General features: G+C 41.1%; 1 protein-coding gene across 9 annotated transcripts in view; it reads left to right on the forward strand.

Moving 5' to 3' along the window:
- AEBP2 (AE binding protein 2) overlaps positions 1-21,519 on the forward strand; it is a 170,397-nt gene that overhangs the window by 30,493 nt on the left and 118,385 nt on the right. For all 9 annotated transcript variants that reach the window (XR_011379009.1, XR_011379010.1, XR_011379011.1 and 6 more), the window contains one exon: positions 9,267-9,374. Coding sequence is in view for 6 of the 9 variants with exons in the window: in XM_070049445.1 (XP_069905546.1) it covers positions 9,267-9,374 (108 nt within the window). In the remaining 3 variants the exon portion in view is untranslated. The remainder of the gene's footprint in view (positions 1-9,266; positions 9,375-21,519) is intronic.

A 21,519-nucleotide genomic window follows, 5' to 3' on the forward strand; every position in this document is an offset into this window, starting at 1 on the left:
TTCCCAGTCTTGCCAGAGCTCGCCCAGAAAGCTCTGATTTAATCAGTACCAGTCCATGCCCTTTCATGAATACATTTAATTATGTTCACTCACTCAAGTAACTTTTGTTGGATAGTGTATAAAGAGCTTAGGAAATTAAGTGAGTCAGTATGTAATGGGCCAAAGTACTAATTTATACTTTTTTTTGGCTTCACCTAGGTTTGTCTTGTAGTATGTTTTCCAGAAATTTATATTCTGTTGTAATTACAGATAAATTATTAGGTCATGCCTCAACTTACTGTCATTATACACAGACACTAAAATGGTTAAAATCATCATGGTTTAAGTAACTGTTTCAAAGATTATATTGATATTTAGGTCATATGATCTTTTTTAAAAAAGCATGCAGCCATGTAAACATCTTTTTTTAAAAAAAGGTTTTGTTTTTTTTTTTTTTTTTTTTTAAATCTGAAAGGCAGAGTTACAGAAAGAGAGACAGAGACAGAGAATGATCTTCCATCCTCTGGTCTGCTCCTCACTCAAATGGCTGCAACAGCAGGATCTGGGCTGGTCCAAAACCACGAGCTTCATCCGTGTTTCCCACGTTGGTGCAGGGGCCCAAGTACTTGGACCATGCTCCACTGTTTTCCCACAGAGAGCTGGATCTGAAGTGGAGCAGCTGGGACTGAACCAGCATCCATATGGAATGTCAGCACTGCAGGTGCTGGCTTAACCCTCTGCGCCAAGATGCTGGCCCCAGCCCTAATATTTTAATCAGTTGTAATGTTTTTAAATTTTCAGAAATACTTGTCCATTTTATCTTATAGCATGTCAGAAATCTTACTCAAACTTGGTGGAGGAGATAGATGTCTTATTAAATTTAATATGAATGATGTCTGAGTAACTCAGTAAAAATGTGATACTTCCCCAATGTCTGTTAATGAACTTTGTCTTTCATACTGCATTTTCACTGTAAAACCCAGATCAGTACTTAAAGAGTGTTTAGTTTGACTCTCAGTCCCCATATGTCAGATATTTAGTACGAATTGTTTTACTGACTTGATTGCCTGGTTGTTAGAGATCTGCCTTTTGTGAACCAGTGCTTGGTATCACTTGGTATATACCACTTTTGAGCCAATACATATGCTTTGTTTTTGTCACTTAGTAGCCATATATAGATTCATGGATTATATAGGTCCCTGGAAATCTCTTAGTAGGTATAGCAGAATCTTACGTTCAGTAACTCAGAAGTCTTGGCTCCAACAGATTGAGTTGGCACATAGCCTTATGAGAATGTTCTCAGCCCTTTACAGATTTGTAGAAAAGATGCAGTTATAGGCTGAATTTTCTAAATTACGTGTCATATAATATTTGCCACTACATATACCTTATTTATATTACAGAAGTAGGCATGAAATTGTAGTATTTCTACCTAGATATAATCTTGCTAAACTGAAAATCATTATCATTTGTTTAACCCTTACTCAGAGTAATTACTTTATTACAAGTTATGAGATTTCTTGGCTAATTTTAAGAAAAACACTATTTGACCAAAGAAAAGAGTACAGATTTTTAAAGGATATTAATTGCTAAACTATAGTTGTAAAGGATCAAAGAAATGCATAAAATTCACTCCAGTCTTTTCTGTGATAAAATGTGACTGAGAATTTGAAAACTTACTCTGTCTTCACATCAGCCCCTGATATCCAGTGTTTTCCTTTCTGTTTCTGTGTCTGACCCTATTTCTGTAGGCTACATGTAAGTGAAGAATACTGATTTTGATGGTTGATCATTTTATTTTTGTAATTTATTTTTTTATTTTTATTTTTTAAGATTTATTTTACGTATTTGAAATACAGAGTTACAGAGAAGTAGAGAGAAAGAGGTCTTCCATCTGCTGGTTCAATCTCCAGATGGCCACAACGGCCAGAGCTGTGCTGATCCGAAGCCAGGAGCCAGGAGCTTCTTCCAAGTCTCCCACGTGGGTGCAGGGACCCAAGGACTTGGGCCATCTTCTACTGTTATCCCAGGCCATAGCAGAGAGCTGGATTGGAAGAGGAGCAGGGCCGGTGCCGCGGCTCACTAGGCTAATCCTCCGCCTTGCGGTGCTGGCACACCAGGTTCTAGTCCTGGTCGGGGTGCTGGATTCTGTCCCGGTGTCCCCTCTTCCAGGCCAGTTCTCTGCTATGGCCCAGGAGCGCAGTGGAGGATGGCCCAAGTGCTTGGGCCCTGCACCCCATGGGAGACCAGGATAAGTATCTGGCTGCTGCCATCGGATCAGCGCAGTGTGCTGGCCGCGGCGGCCATTGGAGGGTGAACTGGCAAAGGAAGACCTTTGTCTCTCTGTCTCTCTCTCTCACTGTCCACTCTGCCTGTCCAAAAAAAGAAGAGGAGCAGCCGAACTAAAACCGGTGCTCATGGGATGCCAGCGCTTCAAGCCAGGGTATTAACCCAGTGTGCCATAGTGCCAGCACCTGTAATTTCTTTTTTTAAACTGTCATTATGGAACAGAAACTGATGAAAATTTTTATTTTTTTTAAATATTTACTTCTTTTTAAAGGTTTGTTTATTTGAAAGTCAGAGTTACACAGAGAGGAGAGAGAGAGAGAGATGTGTTCCATCTGATGGTTTACTCTCCAGTTGACTGTCACGGCTGGAGCTGTGCTGATCTGGAGACAGGAGCTTCTGCGTCTCCCCTGTGGTGCAGGGGCCCAAGGACTTGGGCCATCCTTTACTTCTTTCCCAGGCCATAGCAGAGAGCTGGGTCAGGAAGTGGAGCAGCTTGGACTTGAACTTGCGCCCACATGGGATGCCGGCACTACAGGCCATGGCTTTACCCGCCACGCCACAGCACTGGCCCTGAAAAAATTCTAAACCTAAATTTTGTGCTTCTAATTACTGATTGATGACAATGTTACTGGATCAATAAGTTAGCAAGGTCTAAATACTGTATTAATTCCTGTTCTTTTTCTCATTCGACACTAATCTTCACCCTGGGAAAAACAAGAAAAATCATCATACAATTGCTTAGGAATGTTGCTTCCTTCTTTAAGCAGCATGTTGTAGTCTGTATGTAGACTTTGGAAACTAAAGTCAAATTTACCTTTTCCTAATTTTCCATGTTAAAGTAGATACTTGTTTCTGCCTTAAAATGAAGGTATTTAAACACCAAATTATGGGTATGATTTTGTAAAAAGATTACGAGAATGTTTTTTACAACTTAAGAAAAGTATGCAAAATAAAAATTTATTATCCTTTTGTATTCAGTTTAATAGAATTGTACTGTTGGTCCATGCTTCTGTATGTTATTAGATTCCCACAACTTGTTTGGGAGCTATTTCAGTAATCAGATTTCAGATACTGGTGTCTGCTTATTATATACCTAAGATTGGGTGGGTGAGGAACTTCATGTTGTAGTAACTTTGCAGTTCAATGTAAGATTCATTAGTGTTTTGGAGTTTTTTTTTTTTTTTTTTTTTTTTTTTTTTTTTTTTATAAAGAGATTTGAGAGACCGAGAAAGGGAGTTCCCACCCACTGGCTGTTGCTCCCCTAATGCCTGCAGTGACTTGGCCTGAGCTGAGCCAAAAGTAGAATCTAGGACCTCATTTTTCCCACATGCATGGCAAGAATCCAGTTACTGTAGAGCCATCACCACTGCCTCTCAGGATCTGCTTTAATAGGAAGTTAGAGGCAGGAGCTGGGTTTTTAGCCCATAAACTCTTGTGTAGGGTATTGGCATCTTAACGGTGAGAGTGAATACGTGCCCCTATCTTTGTTCTTTCGTGAATTAAAACAAAAATTGGTATAGAAAGAAATCAGGTTTCTTAACACAGGATTTATTTGTCTCATTTTATATATTCTTCAGTGTGGTTTTTTTTGTTGTTGTTGGAGGGTGGAAGGAGGAATCTTTTAGGCCTAGGGTGGGATAATAAAAGTATTATTTGAAGTCTTAAATGTGGCCAGTCACTGTTAAATATTTTATAAAATGACATATGTGTACTAAATTTTTAAATTAAGTGGGAATGCTGCTTAGTATGTGAAGGCAACCTTAAGAGGTCATTTGGGGTTTTGATTGGCAGTCTGATAAGTCCTAAGCACAGCATGAACTTGGTCATATCTTTTTGAGAAACACTTTATTCTTACAGTTGAACATTTTAAATATTTTTTTCTTCATTAAATATCATTTAATAGAGGAAATTGAAAGCGTCAGTGTAGTTAATATGGCTAAGACTGATACAATTGATAAAAGATTTGTTATTTTTAAACATACTTGTCACTTTTGCATCTTTTTTTTTTTTTTATTTTAAAGATTTACTTATTTGAAAGAGTTACAAAGAGAGAGAGAGAGAGAGGCCTTTCATCCACTGGTTCACTCCCCAGTTGTCTCCAATGGTCAGAGCTGTGCCAATCTAAAGGCAGGAGACAGGAGCTTCTTCCAGGTCTCCCACACTGGTACAGGGTCTCAAGAACTTGGGCCATCTTCCACTGCTTTCCCAGGCCATAGCAGAGAGCTGGATTGGAAGAGGAGCAGCCATGACTAGAACCAGCACCCATATGGGATGCAGGCACTGCAGGTGGCAGCTTTACCCGCTGTGCCCCCATACTGGCCCCCATTTTTGCATCTTGAAGAAAGCGACACAAAACAAAATAATTGAATCAAAAATTTCTTTTGCTTCTCTTTGGTGTACTTATGTCTTGTAAAGCATTTATTTTCGTAGAAATATTCAAGCTTAAAGTTACCATGAGTCATGTACTCATCCCTTTACTGATATTAAATGTTATTATCGCATATCTTTTTTTGTCAGTTTACTGCCAAAGGAATCTAATTACTAATTATAATTAATCTTTTATTTTATTTGACCTGTAAATTAAACTGCTTACCTGCTCTGCATTTAGAATACTTTTGCCTGGTTTTAATTCATTAATAACTGAATTTCCTTATGTATCCTTAGACTTCTGTCTAGTTGGTTAGGCAGCATTCCTCTGCTGTTGGATTTTCATTTACAGAGTATTTGAATGTATTCACTTGCACACTTCAGGTCTGAAGTGTTAGTGATGAGATAAATGGAAATGTGTTTATCTGTATTTTATCACATAACGTTCTGCTGGTATGGGCCATATAAGTGAAGGAGAATAAGACTAACTTTGGTTCTCAGGTTTGTCTAAGTCTGCTTCATGTTGAGCATTTAGAAGGTAAAACTGACCCAACCCAGCAAAACTCAGAATTCTTAGCAGAAAGCTTAGCATTTTAGACCCATACATCTTAGGTTACCTCATTGTTGAAATAAGAAGATTGATTGTTTAAAAATATTCTAGGGGAAGGCTGATACCCATATAGATGCCGGTTCGAGTCCAAGCTGTTCTGCTTCCAATCCGGTTCTCTGGATTGTGCCTGGGAAGGCAACGGAGAATGACCTAAGCCCTTAGGCCCCAGTACCCACGTGGGAGTCCTGGATGGAGTTCCAGGCTCCAGTCCCTTTTTGCAGCCATTAAAGGAGTGAACCAGCAGATGGAATTTATTAATTTATTTGTCTCTCTTCCTCTCCCTGTAGCTCTGTCTTGCAAATAATCAGTTAAAGAAAATACACTTAATGGATTCGTTGGTTGTGATGACCCCCCCCCCCGCCCCCGCCAGTCCTGCCACACCCCTACACGGACAGTCTGGCAGAAAAATCTGATGGCAGTTTTTTTTTTTTTTTTTTAAGGGTTTATTTATTTATTTGAAAGAGTTATACAGAGAGGAGAGGGAAGGAGGGAGGGAGGTCCTTCATCCGCTTGTTCCCTCCCCAATGGGGCGCAATGGCCACAGCTGTGCCAGTTTGAAGCTAGGATCCTGGAGCTTCTTCCTGGTTTCCCTTGCGAGCACAGGGCCCCAAGGACCTGAACCATCTTCGGCTGCTTTCCCAGGCCACAGAAGAGAGCCAGAGTGGAAGTAGAGCAACTGGGCCATGAACTGGTGCCCACATGGGATGCCGGTACTTCAGGCCAGGGCATCAATCTGCTGTGCCATAGTGCTGGCTCCACTGATGGCAGTTATTTTGAGAGTGGACATCCAGTGTCTAATGTAAACCAACATTTTCTTTTTGACTACTCTTTCTGTGAGAATATGTTGTGTTTTTGTAGTATTTTGGAGTTACCAAGTATGTACTCACAGTATCTTTGTTGGAAAATTAAAGAGACTTCTTCCATGCTTACATAGATATAAAGGGAAAGAGCTGGATTTTTTTTTTAATACCCATTTATTTATTTGAAAGGCAGAATTAGAGGCAGAGGCAGATAGAGAGGTCCTCAATCCTCCAGTTCTCTCCCAGATGGCTGCAATGGCCAGGGCTGCACCGATCTGAAACCAGGAGCCAGGAGCTTCTTCCTGGTCTCACATGTGGGTGCAGGGGCCCAAGGACTTGGATCATCTTTCACTGCTTTCCCAGGCCATAAGCAGAGAGCTGAATTGGAAGAGGAGCAGCTGGGAAATGGACTGGCTCTCATATGGGATGCCAGTGTTGGAGGCAGCAGCCCCAGTATAGTTTTTAAAAGTATTTTATCATAGGCCTTCCTTAGCAGGTTAGGAAAGGAAGTATCAGCTTTTTTTTTTTTCTCCCTCAAAGATTTATTTATTTAAAAAAGTCAGAGTTACAGAGAGGCAGAGCAGAGAGAAGGGTAGAAGTCTTCCATCCACTGGTTTGCTGCCCAATTGGCCACAATGGCTGGAGCTGTGCAGATGCAAAGACAAGAGCCACACGGTGCCAGGGGCCCAAAGACTTGGGTCATCCTTCACTGCTTTCCCAGGCCATTAGCAGAGAGCGGGATTAGAAGTGGAGCAGCTGGAACTCAGTGCCCATATGGGATGACTGCGCTGCACGTGGCGGTTTTACCTGTGCCACCGTGCTGGCCCCTGGAAATTTCAGCTTTTTGAACAGTTTTGTCATTTTTGTAGATACCTCGGTGGATCTTTCATGCTGGTTTTGTCTCAAGGCTGTCTTGTGGCAGTTAAGTGCTCCCCTGCTCTGCGTCCAATTAATTTTTAAGTAATTTGCTCAAAGGTAGTTAAACATAGTTAACTTTGTGTCTGCAGTGATTTCATCTATAGAGTTCGCTAGGTTTAAAGGTTTTGAATCCGAACGGTACTGCTTTCATTGTGTCACTAGACATTATTCCATCTAGACTAGGAGTGGGAAAGTCTGTCCTGCAGGCCTTATAAGGCCTGGGAAACTATTTGGTCTGGCCCTGCCAAGATGGCCCCAAGCAGGACTCGAAATTCAGTCAATTTATTGGGTGGTTCCTAAGTGATGTTACCAATATCCGAATTACCCTTAGTGGAAAAAAGGTTTCCTACCCCTGGTCTAGACCATAACTACTCGATATGTAAGGCTATATCTGATGGTATTATAAAGCTGCCATTGCCTCCATAATCATGCTTGCTTATAAGAAAAAAAAATAGATTTTTACAGGGAAAAAAATTTAGATGTCAGAGATTGTTATTGCTCCTAAATGTGGGGTAAATTAGGTAGAAGCAGTGTTTATGTAGAAGGAACAAAGTTCTGCTTTTTCTTTTTTTTTTTTGGTAAATTTTATTTTTTATTTACTTTTCATCTACTGGAAAAGCAGAATGAGAGAGGTTGGTTGATCTAGTGATCTTCCATCTGCTGGTTCACTTCACAAATAGCTACAATGGCTGGGACTGGGATAGGAGCCTGGAACCCCATCCTGGTCTCCATGTAGGTGCTATGGGCCCAGGCAAATGAGCCATCATCTCCTGCCTCCCAGGATGCATTAGGAGACTGAGTTAGAGGTGGGGTAGTGGGAACCCAAACCAGTACTTCGGTAAGGGCTGCGGGTTTCCCAAGCAGCAACTTAACCTGTGCCACAACCTGTGCCCCTACCTCTTTGATTTGAGAGTAATGCAAAGCAGGGGTCACTTGTTAGTTATTTCAGTAGAATTCTTTATGGTTTTAAAAGTAACATTAATTTTGTGACTGCATACTTGATTTAAGGTAGTTCTTTTTGTCTGATATGACTCTAGAGAAAACCAACCTCTGATAACCTGTTAATTGCTCAGATTGAAAATTCACTATCCACTGAATTTAATATAGTCAGGAAATTGATAGCACTGATTATCAAACAGTATTGGATTCATTCATGTAGCATATAAATATAGTTTTTGGAATTTTTGTTTTTCTGGGTTTATTTTTGAAAGTAATGTTTAACCCTGAGTATCTCAAGTTTTATTTTATTGATTCATGCCAAGATCAGAAATTTTGATTATGAAGAGTGAGAAGAAATGACTTCCTGTGTCTGCTTATCTATAAGAAAATAGCAAGTCTTGTGGAATCAAGATGTGTAATGATACTCTAAACAGCCATGTCAATTTGTGATATTGGTGTTGTCTTTTTAGACATAAAAGGTTTAGCTTTTCAATAAAAATTTTTCTACATTATTTGTTTACAGACTGTTGCTTTTCTCTTTAAAATTTTTATTACAGCTGTTTTTATTCAGCTGTCTAAAAAATGTGTCCTCAGTTCTGGGTATATCCTTGTTTTCTACCTGAAGTACCCTGAGGTCGTCTAAGTGTGACTCCACATAAAATTATTCTTACCTTAGGAAAGAACTAAGGCCTTAAATGGTTCTTTGGAAGTAATAATTGTGATAGATTCAGAAGGAGTTGTCTTCAGTGTTCAGTTTGTTGGAAATATGAAAGTTGGTCTCACTAGTTGGAAGATAATAATGATTGTAATGTTGGTCTTGATGGTTTTCAAACCTAGTTAGTTGCCTGACCCTAAGAATGTGGATCTGTTATGGTAATGGAATAGGTTATGCCTATTGATTTTTTTTTTTGCCACTGTGGTAATTTAATGTTTTATATTGAATTCCGCTTCATAATTAAGATGATTAAGAGAAATTTAAGAATAAACAATGTTAGTATATATGCAAGAAGAAATCAAAATAATAAGTTCTGTTATGTAGTAAATATAAAAATGTAAATGAAGGCTTATAGTTCCAGTTCCTTGGTGTATATATTCCCTTCTGAAGGCCACTTTGTGATTAGTATGTCAGTTCCTAATTGAGGGAGTGGTCAGCAGCCTGTGGGGGTGGGGGAAGGGTGGGGTTGAAACTGCCTCATATTGACAAGTCCAAAAAGTTCAACTGTATTCAGCCTTTTGATAACTCATACATTAAATGGCTCTTTTTGTCAGTTGAAGACTTAACAACATACTCATTTGAACTTACAAGGACTCAAACTCTTTGTAGAGATAAATGACAAAAATTATTATGGCTCTTGTTTTAACAGGTATTTGTTTGCTTATGGAAAGGTTGCAAAGTATATAACACTCCATCAACCAGTCAAAGTTGGCTACAGAGGCACATGCTGACGCACAGTGGAGACAAACCTTTCAAGGTGAGTGAGTATGTGTGCTTGAAGAGTTTTTAAAATTAAAGTGAATGTGTTTCTTAAGGGCCATGCTTTCACTCTTCTAAAACCTTTTAAAAGAACTGTTTATTTTAACTTCTTATAAATGTGTGGAATCTCAAAAATAAGTGGAGATGTGAAGATAATAAAATTTCTTAGTTTGAAGAGCAGAAGTGGCTTGTTAAATTAGTGTCTTCAAAATAGTGGGTGGATCAGTGACTTATAGCACCCTCTGTGTAGTCACTGGGATGTTGTTAGTCTTATGTCCCGTGTGTCCTCCCCCCCCCCCCCCCCCCCCCGTGCTTTCAGTCTTAGTAGCAAATAGCACTGTTGTATGAACATTGAGGGTTTTGATTTTTTCCACTCAATTTTGAGGTCCTATGACTACTTAGTTGTAAGTCACTTTGTCAAGTAGATGTGTTCTGGGAAATCCTCATAGAGAAGTTTCTGTAAAAATTATTTTTTCTATTTATCTTCATTAAGAATTCAAAATATTTTGGTTTCTAATTATGGAACACATGCACCATGAAGTTGTGTGTTCCAAGAAGTTTAAGAGTTGTTAAAACCTTAATACCTATTGGAATGTAAATAATGTGCCAGATACTTCCCTTTGGTTTTGTTAGAAAATGAGGTAATTGTTGTTGTTTTTAAAAACTACTTAATATTTTTTGGAAAGGCAATAGTTGAGTTAAATAAAACAGTTTTATTAAAAAAACTGTTTACACTGAGAAGTCCTGCCCCTTATCCTGTTCCTATACCTTCTTTCCCATCAAATCTGTAATTACTGTTAACTACCATCTTGTGATTTCTTCTAATATTTCTTTGTGGAATTACAGCAGATAAAGCAAATAAATATGAAGTCTTGTTCTTTCCTTTTTTTTTTATAAGATTTATTTTTATTTGTTCGAAAGAGTGACAGAGAGAGAAAAAAGCATTCTTCAGTTCAATGGTTTATTCCACAAATGACCGCACACAGTTGGGAATGGGCCAGACCAAAGCCAGGAACCAAGCACTCCAACCAGGTCTTCAGCATGGGTGGCAGGAACCCAATTACTTAAGCCGTTACCTGCTCCCTCCCAAGCTGTGCGTTAGCAGTAACCTGGCATTGGAAGTGAAACAGCCAGGACTTGAACCAGCTCCCTGATATGGGCTTCTGGGGTTCCACGTGGTGACTTAACTTGCTGTGCCACAACATTGGCCCTGTCATTACTGTTTTGTGTTTTTTTTTTCTTTTTTCTTTTTAGCCTTTCCATCCCTTTATTTACGTCCACTTCTATGCAGTTCTGTTCCATTCCCACCAGAATGTCAGCCCCCCACAAGCTGCCTCTGAACTTCTCCCTGTGGGAGCCCTGAAGCTGCCATGGTGTCTGGGGCCATGCAGCCACACACAGCCCCAGGAAGCAGGCCCGACGTCGCAGTGACCCTCTGCGGGCTGACACTGGCCTACACCTCACAGAGAGCAAAACACTGCGCCCATTCCTGTTTTCTTACCTACAATCTAGTAAACCATGTCAACGGTATTCTGTCTTTAAAAAAAAAAAAACTTTTGATTTTAAAGCAGTATGATTTTTATTTATTCTTTTTTTTTTTTTAGATTTATTTGTTTGATTGAGGCAGAGGGAGAGACACAGAGAGGTCTTCCATCCTCCAACTTTGACCAACCTTTTTTTTTTTTTTTTTTTTTTTTTTGACAGGCAGAGTGGACAGTGAGAGAGAGAGACAGAGAGAAAGGTCTTCCTTTGCCGTTGGTTCACCCTCCAGTGGCCGCCACGGCCGGCGCACCGCGCTGATCCGATGGCAGGAGCCAGGTACTTCTGGTCTCCCATGGGGTGCAGGGCCCAAGCACTTGGGCCATCCTCCACTGCACTCCCGGGCCACAGCAGAGAGCTGGCCTGGAAGAGGGGCACCGGAACAGAACCGGCGCCCCGACCGGGACTAGAACCCGGTGTGCCGGCGCCGCAAGGCGGAGGATTAGCCTAGTGAGCCGCGGCGCCGGCCAGAAAAGAATGTATTTTTGTAATTCTAGGGTTTTGGCGGTCTTTAAATCATTGCTAGCCTGTTTTTAAAGTTGTGATTTTTCAATTCTTGTTATTAATGTTATGTAAGCTTCATCATAGCTGTGTGGCAATCAACCTTGCCAAGCTTAGAAATATTTTACATAACTGAAGAAAATAAGCAGTATTTATATACATCATATCACTTGACTGTTTTGATTTCTTTTCTTTGCTTGAGTTGCCAGTATTGCAGTTGTTTGGATCAATGTATACATATTAGAAACTATATGGTTGCAGTTTTTGGATCAGCGCAGTAGCTTTACTTTCTTTCCACATACTTTCTTTGACCTGGTTTTTTTTCTTTACTCTGAATACCATGTTTATGATCATTAAGTTGTCTTGGATCAACTTGTTAATTGTGACTTTTCCTCAGTGACTTAACTAGTCTCATAACACGGACATACTTAAATAACTTTTCCTTGTGATATGATATCTGAAATATTCAGACTTTATTTACAGTCTGAGACTTGAAATAGCTAATCTGTTTATATGTTTTGGGATTGTTGAAGTTTTAGTATATGTGCTGCGGAAGTGAGCACATGTTTTGTGACCAAGAACATGCCCTAAATTGCAAGTAAAGAAAACGGGGGGTTGGCGCTGTGGCATAGTGGATAAAGCCGCCGCCTGCCTGCCGGCATGCCATATGGGTGCCAGTTTAAGTCCTGGCTGCTCCACTTCCCATCCAGCTCTCTGCTATGGCCTGGGAAAGCAGTGGAAGATGTCCCAAGTTCTTGGGTCACATACACCCGCCTGGGAGACTGGAAGAAGCTCCTGGTTCCTAGCTTCGGATTGGTGCAGCTCTAGCCATTGTGGCTAACTGGGGAGTGAACTAGTGGATGGAAGACCTCTCTTTCTCTCTTTCCCTCTCCTTTCTCTCTATGTAACTCTGACTTTAAAATAGGACAACAAATCTTAAAAAACAAAACAAAACAAAACAAAACAACAACAACAAAAAAAAGAAAATGGAGTTGCCAGTGTTGTGGTGAAGTGGGTGAAGGTGCCACTTGAGACACCAGCATCCTATATGAGATTCAAGTCTGGCTGCTCTGCTTCATCATCTTCTTTTTTTTTTTTTTTTTATTCATTTATTTATTTGAAAGAGTTACACAAAGAGAAGGGGGGAGGAGAGGGGGTCTTCCATCCGCTGGTTCACTCTCCAGATGGCCACAACAGTCGGAACTGCATTGATCCGAAGGCAGGAGCCAGGAGCTTCCTCTGGGTCTCCCATGTGGGTGTTTTGGCCCAAGGATTTGGGCCGTCTTCTGCTGCTTTCCCAGGCCATAGTAGAGAGCTGGATTGGAAGTAGAGCAGCCGGGACTAGAACTGTTGCCCATATGGGATGGTGGCACTGCAGGCAGCAGCTTTACCTGCTATTCCACAGTGCTGGCCTCTGCCCTGCTTCTGATTCAACTTCCTGCTGACTCACCTGAGAAGGTAGTAAAAGATAGCCTAAGTATTTGGACCCCTACCACCCATGTGGAGACCCAGCTAGAGTGCCTGACTTTTGGCTTCTGCCTGGTCAGCCCTGCCATTGCTGCTGTGTAGGGAGTGATTCAGCAGATGGAAGATCTCTCTTGTCACTCTGCCTTTCAAATAAATTTAAAAATCTTTTGAAGAAATTTTATCAAACCAGAGTTTAGATTTTATATCCTTTTTTGTCTTAGATATCTTGTAGTTGTATCCATAGATAGGTGTTGGTAATTGATGGCTTCTCCATATGACGTGACCAGTGGTAGTTATCAGTCACTGAGTTGAGCTATGAAATAGTTTTCTTGTTCAGTTACTTTATGACTTGATTAATAGATGATACTTTTTAGGTTTTTTTTTTTTTTTTTTTTTTTTTTTTAAATTTGACAGGTAGAGTTATAGACTGAGAGAGACAGAAAAGTCTTCCTTCTGTTGGTTCACTCCCTAAATGGCCGCTACAGCTGGCGCTGCACTGATCCGAAGCCAGGAGCCAGGTGCAGGGGTCCAACCACCTGGGCCATCCTCCACTGCCTTTCCGGGCCACAGCAGAGAGCTGGACTGGAAGAGGAGCAACTGGGACTAGAACCTGGTGCCCATATGGGATGCCGGTGCCACAGGTGGAGGATTAACCAAGTGAGCCACGGCGCCGGCCCCAGATCTTTTTTTTTTTTTTTTTTCCTTCCCTGCAGACATTCTCTGTAGTCCAAAGCCAGCTGTTCTGTTCTGGTACCTTTCTTGAACTCCTTTGTCATTTTGTGTACGAGTGTGTTCCTCTATATGTGTGACTTAAGCTATTTTGTTCCCTAGCCTCTGCAACGAACTTTTGGAGTATGTCACTGACTAAAGATGGACAGTTTGCGCATCAGGATAATAGTGTTATTATATAATCAAAAAAACAAAGTAATTTCCCTATTGCAAAAAAAACTGCTTGGGAAATCTTGGAGGATGAGAGGAATCTTGTTTTGACGGCTGATGGAAATCAGTATTTATTCCTTCTTTATATATGAACTGTGCCACCAGGTATTAGAATGCTGATGTCTGGCCGGTGCCGCGGCTCACTAGGCTAATCCTCCGCCTTGCGGCGCCGGCACACCGGGTTCTAGTCCCGGTCGGGGCTCCGGATTCTGTCCCGGTTGCCCCTCTTCGAGGCCAGCTCTCTGCTGTGGCCTGGGAGTGCAGTGGAGGATGGCCCAAGTGCTTGGGCCCTGTACCCCATGGGAGACCAGGAGAAATACCTGGCTCCTGCCACCTGATCAGCGCGGTGCGCTGGCCGCAGCGTGCTGGCCGCGACGGCCATTGGAGGGTGAACCAACGGCAAAGGAAGACCTTTCTCTCTGTCTCTCTCTCTCAGTCCACTCTGCCTGTCAAAAAAAAGAAAAACAAAACAAAACAAAAAAAACAAAAAAACAAACTGATGTCTGAATCATACCGGTGGCCAGTTAAACCAGAATCTCTGGGGGCAGTTGGTGGGTAAATGCTGTTTATGAAAAAAGTGATTCAGATGTGTATGTAGGGTTAAGAACCTTGTTCAGGTATTTATCATATGAAATCTGGAAGTTAACCTAATGATAGAATAGCTGATACTGAACAGCATTTCTGTGGTACATGTGGTTACCAGTATAGTTTTCTTCAAAAATAAAAAAAAGCATTGAAGACAGTTCTGTAGGATCTTTTTTTTTTTTTTTTTAAATATTCATTTACTTGAAAGAGTTACACAGAGAAGGAGAGGAAGAGAGAGAAAGAGGTCTTCCATCCGCTGGTTCACTCCATAGTTGGCTGCAACGGCAGGAGCTGTGCCGATCCAAAGCCAAGAGCCAGGAGCTTCTTCTGGGTCTCCCACATGGGTGCAGGGACTCAAGGACTTGGGCTATCTTCTGTTGCTTTCCCAGGCTAAAGCAGAGAGCTGGATGGGAAGTGGAGAAGCCAGGACTTGAACCGGTGTCCATATGGAATGTGGGCACTGCAGGCATGGCTTTACCAACTGCGTCCCCAGGATCTTGTTTTTGACTTCTCTAGGGCTCCCAGTTAGCACTCTTCCGTGTTTTCTGTATTCCCTCCCCTCTCCTATCCCTCAGTGGCAATTCCTCTGAGTCTGCTCTGCTGGCCTCTTTGTGGTCAGCCTTCTAAGTATTGGAGAGTGTTTTCTTTTGTTTTCACCCTAGGTCTAATTACCTAGTTCTTTTATTTACTTGTTTGAGAGACTGAGAAACTGAGCTCCCATCCTCTAGTTCACTGCCCAAATGCTCTCAGTGGTCAAAGCTGAAACAATCCAAAGCCAGACCTGAGAATGCAATTCAGATTGCCTGTGTATATGGCAGGAACCCAACCACGTGAGATGTATCACCTGCTACTTTTTTAATGTGCTTAAACAGGACGCTGGAATGGGAAACTAGAGCTGGGATTTATACCTGGGCGTTCTGATATGGGACATAATAGTCCCAACCTGTGTATCCCCCCCGCGGGCCTCCCCCACCTTTTTTTAAAAAGATTATTTATTTAAAAGTGTTATAGGAAAAAGTAGAAACAGAGAGAGAGGTCTTTGATCCACTGGTTCCCTCAGATGCAGATAACTGCCAGAGTTGAGCTGACCCGAAGCCAGGATCTAGGAACTTCTTCTTGGTCTCCCATGTGGGTGCCGGGGCTCCAGGACTTGACCCATGCTCCGATACTTTCCTAGTTGCATTAGAAGAGAGCTGGATCGAAAGTGGAGTGGTTGGTTCTCAAACCAGCACCCATATGGGATGCTGGTGCTACAGATAGGGGTTTTAACCCTTCTGCAGCACATCACCGGTCTCCCAACCTCTATCTTAACTTCTAGGCCACAGGCCCATCCTGGAGTCATTCAGTTTTAATGCCGTTCTGATCACTAGCAAATATTTGTCTCTAGCCTGAATTTTCTATCTAAAATGTCAGAATAGAATGCTCAGATGGATATCTAATAGAGTCTTAATGTGTGAATCAGTTGATTTGAAATTTGTGTGTATGTGTCTCTATTCCCCCTCTTTCTGTCACTCTTTCAAATAAATAAGTAAATAAATCTTTAACGAAAAATAGCCATTCTAATTGAGGTGAGATATACCTCATCGTGGTTTGAAATTGCATTTCCTGAGGATTAGTTGTGTTTATCATTTTTCTATGTACTCTTTGGGCATTTGTGTATCTTTGGAGAAATGTCCCTCTTTTTTAATTGGATTATTGTGTATGTAACATAGCTATACATAAATATATAGTATATATAATATGTACAGATATCATATGTGTGTGTCTATATAAAGAGAAAGAGCGCTGTTGAGTTATTTGAGTTCCTGTTAAACTCTGGAATTTAATCTTATGTTGGATGAATAGTTTGCGAATGTTTTCTCCTGTTTTGTTGGCTGTCTCTTCACTCTGTTAATTCTTTGCTTTTGGCTAATGTGTACCCTGGGAGGCAGCAGGTGCTGGCTGAAGCACCTGTGTCCCTGCCACTCAATTGGGAGACCTGGACTGAGTTCTCAGCTCCTGGCTTCGACCTGGCCCAGCTCTGGTTGCTGCATTCACTTGAGAAGTGAACCAGCAATTGAATGATCTCTATCTCTCTGATGATCACATGTTCCTCTTTTCTGGTGGAGTCCTCATCCGAATGGCTGTTTCTATTCAGGATTACTTGGATATTCTTTAAGAAGACCTAAGCTTTCTCTCCAGATCTCTTTTCCTTCTGAAACCTCACTAGACTCCCTTTTAAAAGTCTGTTCTTGGGCTGGCGCCGCGGCTCACTAGGTTAATCCTCCGCCTGTGGTGCCGGCACCCCAGGTTCTAGTCCCAGTCGGGGCGCCTGATTCTGTCCCGGTAGCTCCTCTTCCAAGTCCAGCTCTCTTCTGTGGCCTGGGAACGCAGTGGAGAATGGCCCAAGTGCTTGGGCCCTGCACCCGCATGGAAGACCAGGAGAAGTATCTGGCTCCTGGCTTTGGATCAGCGTGGTGCGCCGGCCGTATCGGGCATTGAGGGGTGAACCAACGGAAAAGGAAGACCTTTCTCTCTGTCTCTCTCTTTCACTGTCTGCTCTGCCTGTCAAAAAAAGCAAAACAAAAAAGTATTTTAATTTGATGTAATCAGTTATTGTTTTTTGCTGCTTGGCCTTTTGGGTTCTTATAAACAATTCTTTACTCAGATCAGGGTCCTGAAGCCTTTCTCATGTTTTCCTCTGTAGTTTGATATTTGTAGATCTTAAATGTAAATCTTTGATTCATTTTGAGTCAACTTTGTATATGGTGAGAGGAAATTGAGTTTTATTTTTCTAAATGTATATCTCCAGTTTTTGTTGCACAATTTATTCAAAAGATTGACCTTCTCCAATGCAGTGGTGCCTTTTTGAAAATTAGTTTGCTGTACATATGTAGATTTATTTTCAGGTTCTCTATTCTGTTTCTTTGGTATTTGTTTTTATGCAAGTACTGTATTGTTTTGATTACTGTAACTTCGTAGTATGCTTCAAGTCATGTATTGTGGTGTCTACAGTTTTATTTTTGCTGAGGATTGCTTTGGTTCAGGGTGTTGGATGGTTCTGTACAGATTTTTGGAATTTTATTTCTATTTCTGTGAAGAATGTGTTTGATAGTTTGACATTTGGGATTGCGTTGAATATGTGGATTTTATTTATTTGAAAGACAGAGCCACAGAGAGAAGTAAAGACAGAGAGTTCCTCCATCCGCTGGTTCACTCTCTAGATGGCTGCAATGGCCAGAGCTTCACCAGTCCGAAGCCAGGAGCCAGGAGCTTCTTCCGGGTCTCCCATGCGGGTGCCAGGACCCAAGGATTGGGCCATCTTCTGCTTTCCCAAGCCACAGCAGAGAGCTGGATCAGAAGAGGAGCAGCTGGGAGTAGAACCGGTGCCCATGTGGGATGCTGGCTCTTCAGGCCAGGGCTTTATCCTGCCATACCACAGCGCCAGCCCCCCAACAATGTTAATTTTTTAAATTGTAAATTGAATAGTCCATTTTCAGCGTTTTGTAATCTATATAGAATCCATATAGCCTAAACAAACATACCTTAGGAAAACCAAGAAGTGTTTCATTTTAAATATGTTAACATTTTACAGAACAAAAAGATAAGTAGAATATTTAGAAAGTGAATGATGTGGTATGTTTTTCGTAAATGATAGTTTTGTTTTGAAAGATTCTTTCACATAAATAAAGAGTTACACAGAGAATCAGGGAGAGACAGAGAGCAAGAGATCTTCCATCCGCTGGTTCTTGCCCCAAAGAGCCACAAAGGCTGCGGTTTTGCCTGCTGAAGCCAGTAGCCAGGAGTTTTTGACATGGGTGGCAGGCGTGGGGCCCAAGTGCTTGAACCATCTTACGCTGTTTTCCCAGGCACATTAGCTGGGAGTTGGCTCAGAAGTGGAGCAGCTCAGCTTGAACTGGTATCTATATGGAATCCCAGTTTGCATGCACTGGTTTAACCCACTTTGCCACCACACCAGTCCTTCCTTTCTAATTTGGGTGTCCTTTCTTTCTCTTGCCTAATTGACTAGGAAAATTCAAATTTGTTACTTCACTGCATCCTGTGTAACGAGATCTTCATTTCTAACATTTTCTGCTCCTAAAGTAGTCTCATATCCTCATTATCCCATCACAGAAACTTGTGGTGCTGGTGTAACACACTATTTGTCGTTCTCTAATGAAGTGTGCTTTGTGCTCATTGTGGTTTTATATAGATTTTAATTGCTACCTGGAATTTTTAAAGACTTATTCTGGAATAACCTAGATTTATAGAAAATTTGCAAAGATGGTGCAGAGTATCTGTATCCTTACTCAGTCCTGTGATGTTCTCAACTTTTATTACTTTGGCATATTTGTCAAAGCTAAGAACCAACATTTTTGTCTGGAAGTTTTGTTTTCCCTTAGACTACCTGCTGATACCACATCTGTGAAATGGGTACTTTTTACTCTGTGTTCCAGTATCCCCTGTAGGTCATCACATCACTTAATATAATTTTGAATACGACAGTGTTCATACCACAAAGACAGTCTTAATGCTGCTTCATTCCAACAAATCTGATAACTCCCTTTCATTCCACCTTTCAGATTTCAGGACAACTGCTTAACCATTGCAGCAGCAGGGTTTTAGTGGATTTGAGAGGTAGAACATATAAAGTAGTCTGTTCAGTGTGTTACGGTTCTTAATGGTTGAAACAAGTTGTTTTTTCATCAGAATACCATGAGTTGTGTTCCGTTGTTCATTGTTATATGTGTGAGTGAAAATATAAAATGAATATTTGAACAGTGAAATTACTGAGTGCTGGGACGTAAACTGGTTCCCATATGGGATGCAACTGTAATACCATGATGCTGGCCCCCATTCTGTTTCTTTTAAAAGGACATTCTCATTCTAAATTGTTTTTTATTCTTAACTTTAAAAATTTATGATTCTTGCTTGATGAATGACCAAAATCTGAGATGAAGCAGTTCTCTTTTCCCATTATTGATTTTTGTCTGTGAAGTCTTCACTGATGAAGATAAACCTTGGATGATTACTCTGAGTTCTAGATGCTGCTAGGGTCTTTCTTGTTGAGTTGAAAAAAAGGATTTCCAGAACCTACTGGGACTCTTTATGGATAACCCATGGTGGAGTGATCACAAAATCTCTGAATTTAAACTGAAGGGCTTGGGTCTGAACTATTACTGTAATCCCTGCCTTGTTATAATCAAGTAGCTAATCCAGTATTTGAAAGAGTGTTTTTCAGTAGATTTGTTGAATAAACCAATGCTGGACCAAGATTACAGAGGCAGAAGTACCATCTTTTTTTTTTTTTTTAAGATTTACTTATTTGTTTGAAAGAGTAAGAGATAGAGAGAGAAATATCTTTGATCTGCTGTTTCACTCCCCAAATGGCTGAAGTGCCCAGAGCTGGGCTGATCCGAAGTGAGGAGCCTGGATCCTGCATCTTCTTCTGGGTCTTCCATGTGTGTGCAGGGGCCCAAGGACTTGGTTCATGTTGTGCTGCTTTTCCAGACCATAGCAGAAAGCTAGATTGGAAGTAGAGCAGCCGGGACTTGAACTGGTGTCCATATGGGATTATGGCACTGTAGGAGGACCAGCTTTACCTGCTGTGCCACGGCGCTGGCCCCAGAAGTACAGTCTTAATTGTAGTTTGTATTCCCATAAGTAACTGACACATCAGCTATAATAGATGTTGATTTAATCTATGATTTTAGAAAAAGATGTTAGGAAATACAGGGATGATAATTTCAAAATTTTAAGGTGTGAAAGGTAAGTATTGTGTTTTGTGTGGCTTTTTTTTTTTTTTTTGGTGGGGGTGGGGTGAGATTTTTTATTTACTTGAGAGAGAGAGAAAGAGAGAGAGAGAAAGAGAGGGAGAGACTGACCTTCTATCTGCTGTCTCAGTCCCTAAATGACTGCAGTAGCTGAGGATAGGTTAGGCCAAGCCAGGAGATGAGCTCCATGAGGATCTCTCAAGTGGGTGGCGAAGACCCAACTACGTGGGCCATCTTTAACAGCTTTCCCAGGCACATTAGCAGGGCTCTGGATCAGAAACAGAGCAGTCAGGACTCAACTGCTATCCCCAGTAGTGTTGCTGGTCCACAGTGTTGGTCCCCTGTATGGGTTATTCGATAATACGATTATCTAATAGAAATATATACAAACCACATATTTTAAGTTTTCCTGGGCCAGATGAATATAAAATTAAAAGGAAAAGGATGAATAATTTAAGTATATTTGATATAGTCCAATATTTTTCAGTGTCATCAAAATTAATAAAGCTGGAACATACTTTTTTGATAATGAATTTTCCAAATATGGTATATGTTTCTTATCAGACTGGTCTTGTTTCATAGACTCAAAATAGCTTCATGGATTCATCAGCTAAATATATTGTATGTGGCAGAAGCAAACCATTAAAACTCCTGTACTGAAAATACTCCTCAAATGTTGAGCAGTTTGTCAAGATTACACAAATGTTGCAGTTGAAGAATTAGATTCAGACACCCAACTTATCCCAAACATACTTAATTTAGCCACTAAAAACATCCTATGTATCAGATTGTAAATAGAAATTTAAATTGCTTATTACAGAAGTGTACTTCAAAACCATGAATGTACCATGCCACACTTAGTAGAATTTTTTTTTTGTTTAATATTTATTTATTTCAAAGGCAGTTACAGAGAGGCAGAGGCAGAAAGAGAGGTCTTGGATCCACTGCTTCACTCCCAAAAGTGGCCACAATGGCCAGAGCTGGGCTGATATGAAACCAGAAGCTTGGAGGTTTTTCCGGGTCTCCCATGCAGGTACAGGGGCCCAAGGACTTGGACCATCTTGTACTGCTTTCTCAGGCCATAGCAGAGAGCTGGATTGGAAGTAGAGCAGCTGGGACTCGAACTAGTGCCCATATGGGATGCAGGCACTGCAAACTACAACTTAACCTGTTGTGCTGCAGCACGCGCCCCCCCCCCCCCCCATCCCCCCGCCCCCTTAGCATTTCTTTCATATTTCTTGTAACATCTGAATGTTGTACATTTGTTGTTTGAGTGGCAGATCTGCCTTGTGATTTAGGTAGTTAGCCTTTTGATTGCTCAGTCTTGCAGGTATCAGAGGCTAAAGGAACAGTATTTAA

This window comes from Oryctolagus cuniculus, chromosome 9, assembly GCF_964237555.1.
Source record: "Oryctolagus cuniculus chromosome 9, mOryCun1.1, whole genome shotgun sequence".
Lineage (NCBI taxonomy): Eukaryota > Metazoa > Chordata > Mammalia > Lagomorpha > Leporidae > Oryctolagus > Oryctolagus cuniculus.